This window comes from Staurois parvus, unplaced genomic scaffold (assembly GCF_062004578.1).
Source record: "Staurois parvus isolate SC_StPar_1 unplaced genomic scaffold, SC_StPar_1.0 ptg000155l, whole genome shotgun sequence".
Lineage (NCBI taxonomy): Eukaryota > Metazoa > Chordata > Amphibia > Anura > Ranidae > Staurois > Staurois parvus.
The window spans coordinates 4,866,629-4,877,139 of NW_028317951.1; the positions used below are offsets into that span (position 1 = coordinate 4,866,629).

At 42.3% G+C, this 10,511-nt stretch overlaps 1 protein-coding gene across 1 annotated transcript; it reads left to right on the plus strand.

The window, feature by feature from the left end:
- The first annotated feature begins 504 nt into the window (after positions 1-504).
- CUNH3orf80 (chromosome unknown C3orf80 homolog) lies at positions 505-10,268 on the plus strand. Its single transcript, XM_089675437.1, has one exon. The coding sequence runs from the start codon at positions 833-835 to the stop codon at positions 1,418-1,420; it is 588 nt and encodes a 195-aa protein (XP_089531563.1). The 5' UTR covers positions 505-832; the 3' UTR covers positions 1,421-10,268.
- The last annotated feature ends 243 nt before the right edge of the window (positions 10,269-10,511 follow it).

The window sequence follows — 10,511 nt, forward strand, 5'->3', positions numbered from 1 at the left end:
AAGGCAGACTGCAGGTACCATCAGACAGCTATGGATTGCACAGACTGACAAGCAGCCAATGTGATTCTACAATGAAATAAATGCTCACCTGGTAATGAACATAGATGAAGCCCCATGAAACAAAACCCCCCTGGTGATTCATGAAACAGCATTGCTCTGATGGCAAAGGATCCTGTCTAGAAATGACAGATTCTCACTGTCCTTGTTACTGGTTAGTTATCACAAAGTGTGCAATAGCAAAATCTCTATTACCTGAGCTTCTCTACCATAGAAAAGCAGAATAGAAGCAATATAGAGAGAGAGGTTACAAATAGCCAGGCAGGCAGCTGTTTATTAACAGGCAGAAAAGATCACAGAGGGATCAAATGATCCCAGTGTGCCATCCAAGTCCTGATCATCCTTCACATGTATAATAGACCTGGCATTGATCATGCTGATTGTCAACACACCTCAGTAGCATCATCAGAAAAGCTCATGAGTGTCAGGGCTGGCAGGCAGAGAGCAGATTCAATGAGAGATGTCATCTGATTGTCGCTTCCCTCTAATCTGGTCTGCTTCCAGTGATGATGATGATGATGATGATGATGGGTTGGCTTTGATATCTGAAGCTGCTCTCCACACACCAGCATTCATACGATGATCAAGTCGTCTGAGCCCAAGGTCACTGGGACAAGAAACCCTGAGGAAGGGCTCTCAGCAGTAGCAGCGATCCATTGCAGGGGGCTGCAGCTTTCCAGTCCTCATCTCCCCTCCCCAAAGACTGGTGAAGATGTGACACTTCCAAAGTGTGCCTGCTGCAGTGTGCCTGCTCGGAGGGCTGCTGCTGCTGAGGATGGTGCGCTGCTTCTCCGGGGGCTCCCTGGTGATCGCAGCCCTGCTGCTGCCGCTGCTGCTACTGCCCGACTCCCAGGCTGGCTGGAGCTGCGGAGATCTGCTGTGCGGAGACAAGGAGGGCTGCTGTGTGTTCGGTAACGTCAGCCACACGGAGATCAAATGCTGCAAGCTGCCCTTCCACACTTTCCTGGACAATGTGGGCTGGTTCGTCCGCAAGCTGTCCGGACTGCTCATCCTCCTCGTGCTCTTTGCCATCGGATACTTTCTGCAGCGGATGATCTGCCCCAGCCCCCGCCGGTACACCCGGCCGCAGCCGCGGGGGCAGAACGGGCCGGGGCTCCTCAACGAGACCAGCTCGCAGGACTCGCTCATAGACAGTGTGCGCCACCTCTCCGAGCATGAGCTCAGGATCATCTCCTCGCCGCTCTTCCTGCAGCTGCCCAGCTACGAAGAGGTCAAGTACTTACCCACCTACGAGGAGTCCATGAGGCCAAACCAGGTCATCCTGCCGGTGTCCCACATCACGTCCCAGCCAGGGGACAGCAGCTCCGCGGCCAATGCCACCTTGCCTCCTTATTCGCACTGACCCAATGCTCATTATTCGCCCGTCTATCTAATCTGTATGCACCCCTTGTCCTCTGTGTTTTGGCTTCTGTCCTCTCCATGATGTCATGGTGTCACCAACTACTGCCCTATGGTCTCCCCATCCATCTAGTTATCCTCCAGTGCCTCATAGTTTATATTCATTAATGACTCCTCTCCTCTTGACTTGTTTTATCTTCTGCTCCTCAACATGCTGTGACCATATCCCCCATGACTGTCTGCTGGTGTCCCCAATCTTCCCATTGCCCCCAATAGTTCATATTTAGTATGGCTCCCCTCTTGTCCTGTTTTATCTTCTGCTCCTCACCATGCTGTGACTATATCCCCCATTATGGCCCGGTGGTGTCCCCAATCTTCCCATTGCCTCCAATAGATCATATTCATTATGACTCCCCTCTTGTTTTATTTTCTGCTCCTCACCATGGTGTGACCATATCCCCCATTATTGCCCGGTGGTGTCCCCAATTTTCCCGTTTCCCCCAATAGTTCATATTCATTATAACTCCCCTCTTGTCCTGTTATATCTTCTGCTCCTCACCATGCTGTGACCATATCCCCCATGATTGTCCATTGGTGTCCCCAAACTTCCCATTGCCCCAATAGTTCATATTCATTAATGACTCTTCTCCTCTTGTCCTGTTTTATCCTTTGCTCCTCACCATTCCGTGACCATATCCCCCATTACTGTCCGGTGGTGTCCCCAATCTTCCCATTGCCCCAATAGTTCATATTCATTAATGGCTTCTCTCCTTTTGTCCCATTTTATCCTCTGCTTCTCTCCATGCTGTGACCATATCCCCCATAATTGTTCCACTGTGTCCCCAATCTTTCCAGTGCCCCACAGTTCATATTTATTAATGACTCCCCTTCCCTTGTCTTGTTTTATCTTCTGCTCCTCTCAAGTTATACCCATATCTCCCATTATTGCCCCACGGTGTCCCAAATCCTTCCATTGCCCCACAGTTCATATATATTAATGACTCCTCTTCCCTTGTTTTGTTTTATCTTCTACTCATCTCAAAGTTATAACCATATCCCCCATTATTGCCTTATAATGTGACCATATCTCCCATTATTGTCCTATGGTGTTCCCAATTCTTCCAATGCCCCCCAGTGCCCCTTAGTTCCTATTCATTAATGAATCCCCTTCCCTTGACATGTTTTATCTTCTGCTTCTCTCAAAGTTACAACCATATGCCCTATTATTTCCTTATGGTGTGACCATATCCCCTGATATAGTCCTATGGTGCCCCCAATCCCCCCCAGTGACCCATAGTTCATATTCATGAATTACCCCCCTTCCCTTGTCCTGTTTTGTCTTCTGTTTCTCTCCATGCTGTAACCGTATGCTCCATTATTGTCCTATGGTGTCCCCAATTCTTCCACTGGCCTCCAATGCATCAAAGTTCACATTTATTAATGGTGTCTCTTCCCTTGCCCTGTTTTGTCTTCTGCTCCTCTCTGTGCTGTAATCATATCCCCAATTATGGTCCTGTGGTGTCCCCAATCCTCCCATTTCCCCAAAAATTATATTCATAATGACTCCTAGCCCTTTCTCTGTGTTTTCTCTTCTGCTCCTCTCCATGCTGTAACCATATTCAACCATATTGCCCTCAATCCTCCCGTTGGCCTCCAGTGCTCCGTATTTCATATTCATTAACGGTTCCTCTTCCCTTGCTCTGTATAAATTGTCTTTTGTTCCTCTCCATGCTGTAACCATATTCCCTATATTGTCCTTTAGTGTGCTCGAATATCCCATTATCCTCCAGTGCCCCATAATTCATTTAATTAATAACTCCTCTTCCAGCCTTGGACAACCTGCGGCTTTACAGCTTCCATCGTGTCCCACTGCTCTCTATCCATGGATTTTAAGCTGGACACACACAGGTTAACTTACCTCTATTATTCATCAAGGTTGCAGGTAAAAGCCTCCATTAAAGGAACGCTTCTCATCTGGCTGGTGGATCAGCTTAACCAGACCAGCAACCGAAGGGCCAGACCTATTCTGTTGTATACAATGCAGCAAACCTGACATTTTTACAGTTTTGATGTAATAACAAACAGAAGCCGGTAGGCATGGAAAGAAGAAACAGTCCTGGTTTAAGCCTTGGGATCCATGACTACTCACAAAGCTTTCATCTTTAGTAAGAGCTTTCTTTACCTACAAGGCCTAATCTAACCATTCATTTTGTGCAGTCCTCTCTTCATGTCTGTTTGTCCAAGTTCTGTGCTGCAGTGGAAATGCTCCTACTACATACACCGTTTACCTTGCAGCTTCCATGTCTCTACAATACTCTGTTGCATACTTCTTGATTTCAAGAGAGGAATCTAGGTAGTAGCTCTTTTTGCACTCTTTGATTTACATACTTACCTCTAGCCTCCTGACTGCAGTTTTACTGTAGGTTATTCTTGGCAGCTAATGAATAATCTCAGCTGTGCTCTCCTGTGGACCCATTTTGCTTGTTTTCATCATCAGCCTGTCTTGTCCATTGTGGAATGCAACCTGCAATTTTTTCTGTACGAGGAAATTTGCACTCTAGCCTAGTGCACTGTAGCACTTCTGTAGACTTTTCTGGGAAGATCAGATCCTTGATTGGCGACAAAGGAACTTTCCCGATTCCTTGAAAAAAAAGTTGGAGGATTTGCTGCTGTAATTGTGTTTTTGACTTCATTGGATGCAAGACTCAGCATTCTGCAACCAGTCTCTGGCAGAAGCCTTTGTCAGTAGAAAGACTACTTCCATCCTTTACAGGATAATCAATAAACTCCTAGATATCAATTTGCTAGAAACTCCTGGAGTGGGACAGAGTTCTGGAAACAGACGCAATGAATTAACCTCCCTTCACATTACATCTTGTTATCTATTAGTTATATCGCAAGTGCCTGAGATCTATGTTATTCTGTCTGACGTACGCTTTAATCACTTTGCTCCTGCAGGCAATAAGGCACTCTGGAACCTGAAACCACAGAGTGAGGTACTTAGGATGCGTTTACTACCATACACATCTGCTGGGGATGCTATGATGGTAAACTCCTTTGTGCCTTTAACTGAAGTTTTGTACTTCAACATAAAAAATTAAAAACAAGCATACAAGCCATAGACTTCTGTCAGGTGCCTGACTAACTGCTGTGATAAATTGTAGATCTAGTTCACAGAATGAAGCAGGAGGTTTCCTAGGCTGTGGAGGTCTGATGTCCATTGCACTAGATCATTCAGACCAGCCATGCACAGAAAAGCAGTGGATGTGGGTTCTAATTGCCAGAAAGGTACACGTTGTTTTTGTATTACAGAAAGACGTAGGAACGCACTGAATGACATGCATTATTCACAGCTTGGTGACTGCTTAACCTTCTGCTCACACTGTCAAGCCGATTTAAAAATGTTATTGGATTGACTCTATAGAGTAGACATCAAATGGTATCATTCTTTGAAAATATTGTAGTACAAAGAGTACTTGTGTGAATTTGCTCAGGAAAGCCAATCAGAATATGTCTTTCATCATTCTGCAGTAGTCAGGACAATGAGAGATGACTGCTGATTGCTTTATGTGGGACAGCACACATTCCTCCTTGACTAAGGGGCATATTTATATAAAACAAAAATCAAATGTGCCTGGATATGACCTCATTCACTGACCAATTCTCTAGAATTGGGCCTATAGATTCATGATCATTATAATTCTGCACTGAGTCAAGAGGGTTTATGTTAGCCTATGCAGATTATGAAATAAACTAGAAAGATGTAGTCCTCATTTGTAGTATGGTGAATGTATAATGAAAGTGTGCAGTGAGGATTGAGCAAAACCGGTCCATATAGAAATCAATGGTGTTGGTAGAATCAATGATACGCTTTTTGAAAACATTAAATGTTTAATGCAATCGTGAATGATGACTTGGGCCAATAATAACTATGGCAATTGTTACAGAGATCTTTATTAAAGAATGGGAAATCCAGATGTTGGTGGATGGCAGCGCATGTGACTTGATCAGGGAAATGTGTTTTTTAAAAATGCTGCAGGTCTTTCTATAGGCATTCTATTTGCAAAAAAACAGTGAATGATTGGAGAATTGCTGCTTTATAAATATGCCCCTGTTAGATAGTGCAGAGGTGCTCAGGGGGGATCCAGGAAAACGTTTTGTAGATTCAATGATGAGATATAAACCTGTGTTGGGAACTGTGGAGTTTCCAGATCAATGGCAGGTCTTACATTTGTTGCCTCCCATCAGTAGCATGTAAAGAGTTGGGCTCCCTGCTCAGAGTGGTGTTCTACTTTAAAACCAAGTAGACCCCTGTTTGAGACCCTTCTTTGTAGCAACACACAGGGTTCCTCCCTTTCCCTGCTTTTTCTGCTGGGAAGGATTGCACGATAGCTGGTGAAATGGCACTCCTATGAGCTCTGTTTTACTGGAATAGAGAGACTTTCAAGCTTACAAAGGCAAACTAAAGATACTGGCAAGTGCTTTAAGCCAAAGAAACCAATCAGGCTTCGTCTTTCATTAATCTGATTACAATAAATAAAGATGATTGGCTCATTTGGGCTATTGCACTTTGCACACCATTTTGCTATTTGCTAATAATTTCTTTAGTTTGGGAAGTCTAAATAAAATGTTCCAAAATATGGAACTGATTGTAACTTTGGAGAAGACAAGTGGTGGGGAGGCTTGGCAGAAACCCTTGGTGTTGCTTTTAAAGGGATTTGAAGCAGAGTTCTTTTAAGTAGTATTAAACCAAAAAGCAAACCTATAGTGCAGCTTATCAATTATTAGATATGTTGGCTGCATTTATTTTCCCTTTTAGGCTTTCTTTCTTCTGTTTTCATCTAGTGGTCCAGCCAGTAAGTATGTTGTTTTAAAAAGAACAAGCTCTCTTCCAGACTTATCAGTTTACAAGAATGAGACAAACCATTTAACACTGGCAGGGTCGCTTACAATGGTCAATTTTTGTTTATTCACGTAGAATCTTTATCCTAAAAGGAAAAAAAAACTGCTGTAACTGATAATAAAGTATTAGCGGGAGGTTGGCTTCAAATGGTTAGTGTATTTAAATCTGCCAGTACATCTAACACTCCCCCCAGACTGACAATGCTTCTGTCCAATTATGCCCCCTGTGCTAATTTTTCCAGAGTGGAGGCACTCTGATTTAGGGGGCATGTTACTGGCCAGATCACAGGTGAAAACAGAGGGAAAAAAGCCTTAAAAAAAGAAAATAAATGCAGCCACTACATCTAAGGATTGGTAAGCTGCAATACATTACATTTTTGGTTTTGGGTTTAATACCACTTTAATATACTGAGCACTGCTGCTTTAGTGGCGTACTGAGAAGAGAAATATTGTAGCTTGTTCAGCCAAAATATTATGTTTGCTTCTGGCAGTTTAACAGCCATAAACATAGATGGATTTTGCTTATTACCTCTTTCATTCATAAAAAAAAGTAAAAAAAAAAGAGTAAAAAATAACAGCGCATTGACCTCTCACTGCCTTCTTTAGCACTTTTTGGTTTAGCTCAGGCCTTCCAAATGGGGAACCATTTGATATACATGTATGTACATTTATATCAGTATGATTTATTCTTCAAATAGATCTTTTTATTTCTTAGATGTGGGATCTGCATGAATTACCTTTGGATTTGATGTGTAGACATGCTGGTCCCTGAGATTGTTTGGCAGCTAATTTACTCTGTATTTACGAGAGTTTGGTCATTAAGTATGGGTGCCTTGAACAAGGTACCATTTTATCCATGTCAAAAGTGAAATTGATTGTGCATAAAGATTTTAAGACACAGAGACAGCTAATGGTGCTATTGTTGCTAATGGAGTGGTTATATAGCATTTTTTGTTTTTATTAAAAGTGGATGTGTCACCAACAAACAGTGGGGAAGCCAAATTGTGTGCCTAAACTAAACACAGATATCACGTATTAGTCTGACATTAGGGAATTATCTGACCATGAAATGTTCTCCTGTAGCCCTCCTGTAAGTTTATACACTCATTTCTTACAATTGTGCAACTCTTTTCTGAAATGTACTATTCAATTAACTGAATAATTCCTACATAGGTGGGGACTAACCTATAGTCAGATTTAAAGTTACATATATGTACAGTAAGCACGCTAGCTAGAGTATATAATGCATGAATAATAGAGACACACTCCAAAACTTAGCTCTTCTTTCTGTGTTTAATAATTGTCAAAAAAAGACTATATACATTGATGTCTCCACCCAAAGCCCCAACTTGCTTGATGCGTTTCTTCACAAGAACATACCCAAACCTATGGCTCTGCTCCAGACTTGCTTCTTTCATCCCACATGGACAACCTGGGTTCTGGCTACCACAGCCTGTCTCCATTCTCAGTCACTCTAAGACTGCATACATTGATGCCTCACCCTGAAACCATCCTTCTTTGACGCGTTTCATCACTTGCCTTCCCTATCCTTGTGAGCAAGCCAGCAGTGGTGAAAAACGTCAAGGAATGTTGGTTTTGAGTGGAGGCATCAACATACAGTATGCAGTCTGAGAGTGACTGAGAATAGAGGCAGGCTGTGGTAGCCAGAACCCAGGATGTCCTTGTGGGATGAAAGCAGCAAGTCTGGAGTGGAGCCATAGGTTTGGGTATGTTCTTGTCACACGTAATAGAGCTGCTGAAATAATTCAATATCCTGAAGAAAAAAACATCTGGTGGCCCGTCACGTGGTCTGAGCAGAAGCAGCTTGGGTGCAATGCGAATTGGCTAAATTTCACTCCCCAAGCCCCCTTGGCTAAAGTCACATGATCAATTGCTAGTTGATGGTCACATGGTTAGCTTTTGTGAGAACATGGAGCAGAGGTTTATTCAGGAGAGGTATTTCACTTATTCTGTTACTGCCTATGCGAGACTATTAGCATGTATGTAACTTTACATTTGTCGGTATGTCTGCTTTAAAGCTGAACTCCGGGCACACTGATAAATACATACAAGACAGTTATTTTACCTGCGAAAGGATTTATATTTCTGCCCATACTGTCCTGAGATTTACATAGCTCTGCCACACAGTACAGCCCTACCCTGCAGGGCAGAAGACCTGATTTGTCTCTGCTGCACTTCAGTATTGTTTAGAGATCTTGACCCTCCCTAGCCTGTGACGAGACAGTGAAAAGAGAGGCAGCAAATTGATGGGTTCAACACTCTGTCACTTTGCGTTCTCCTCCTACCAGCATATTCCTTCTTAGCGAAGTTAATTAGCTCTTTGTGCTGCTTCCCCGCTTTCCATTCTCCCAGTCTTATATCTGCAGGAGGTGGATATCAGGACACATGTATGTACGTAAACTGCGTTGCATTTAAATAAATACATTTAAAGATGTATGTATGAATAAAGAGCTACATTAATGTGTGTCTTCTATATCTGCCTCCTGTTGTAAGTTACCAACACACAGGGGGTTAATATGACATTAATCAGATCTTTGGAAAACACATTTTTATCTGACATGCACATCCTCTGGACAGTGCATATCAGGGATACTACAGCAGATCTGTGTGCAGATCTTGATTGATCATTCCAGATCATTAAATTTTCATCTCAAATTTTCCACCCCGTTTGTCCAAGGGTCCCAATTTATGCACTAATCTGGAATAGGCTGGGCATTGGTTTTGTCCACAAAATGGCTTCTTCTGCTTTTTATTGGTTAGCAGAACATTATTATCAATGGATGTAGACATATGAAAGTAATCCACGATTTGCCAATACTCCAGCAAAGGTCCCAGCACCTATTTAACATTATTAGTGCTACTGCATACACAGTTACATTGTAGCACGACTGCACCAGAATCTTGACTCAATTTACTCCTCATAAACATCCCAGTTGACTTCTGCTTAAAGCCCAATTTCAGTTTAAATCAGCTAAACACATTCCAAGTACATCAAAACAAAATGTGTTCAATGGCTGACAGTTTGGGGTTGATTTTTTACTGGAGAATACAAAATATGGTGCAGCTCTGCATAGAAACCAATCAGCTTCCATGTTGTATTGTCAAAGCCTAATTGAACAAGCTAAAGTTAGAAGCTGATTGGCTACCATGTACAGCTGCACCAGATTCTCAGTGCTCCAGTTTTTTGTAAATCTCTCCCTGTTTCCTTTAGAAAACCACAGCCTGAGTAGAAAAGCCAGTGCCCTACCAGCATGCTTGCTTTCTTTGTGGAAGCAGTGGTCCCTCTGTAGAGGTCGGGTGTGAACCCTGCTGAATCAGAGCTAGAACTCACCAGTTAGCAGGGAGCATGAGCTTTGCTGATTAGAGAATTCTAGCTATGACTTAGTTGGGGTGATGTCAGATCTCTGCTGAGAGACCACTGCTTCCACACAGACAGCATGCTTCTTTGTAGGCAGGGGACAGGCCTGTCTGATCAGGATGTGCTTGCTTTTATAGACAGCAAACTGTAAAACTTTGAACAACTTTTATTTTGATATATCTGGAATGTATTTAGCTAATTTAACATGAAAGAACAACTGGACTTTAAATCTCAGTAACAAATGATTGATGTTTATGGACAGTTTTAGTAAAATAGCTCACTTTGAATAACTGACATCTCTAAATTGTTTTATCACTTAGTGGTGTCACAAGTTCTTACTAAATGGATAGGCTGGGCATTGGCTCAGCCCACAAAATGGTCTCAATTTTGTACTGGTTAATGGAAAATTTCTATTAATGAATGTAGATTTATGAAAACAGAAATCAGTTTATGTACTTGATTTTAAAGCTAACTCACATGCCCTGTATTTTCCTTGTTTGGTTTGATTGGGAAGATTGTAATGAAAACATGCAATATGAGGGAAGAAAATAAAATATTTTTTAGAATTTGATGCCTTTCTAATCTATTGATACCATATAAACCAGTTAAAGCCTTGATTAAAGTTTTGAATGTACTAAGCTAACTGTCTGTTATTTAGGGGCAGGGAATATTTCTGCTGTTAAAAGAGGTATTATTGAAGAAGAACAGCTTCCATGCATTCACATAATGCCATACATGTAGGAATCTTGGTCTACAAACCAAGACCTTTGGAATATGTTGGAGATCCTAGTCTGCCAGTCCAGGCTTGAGACCT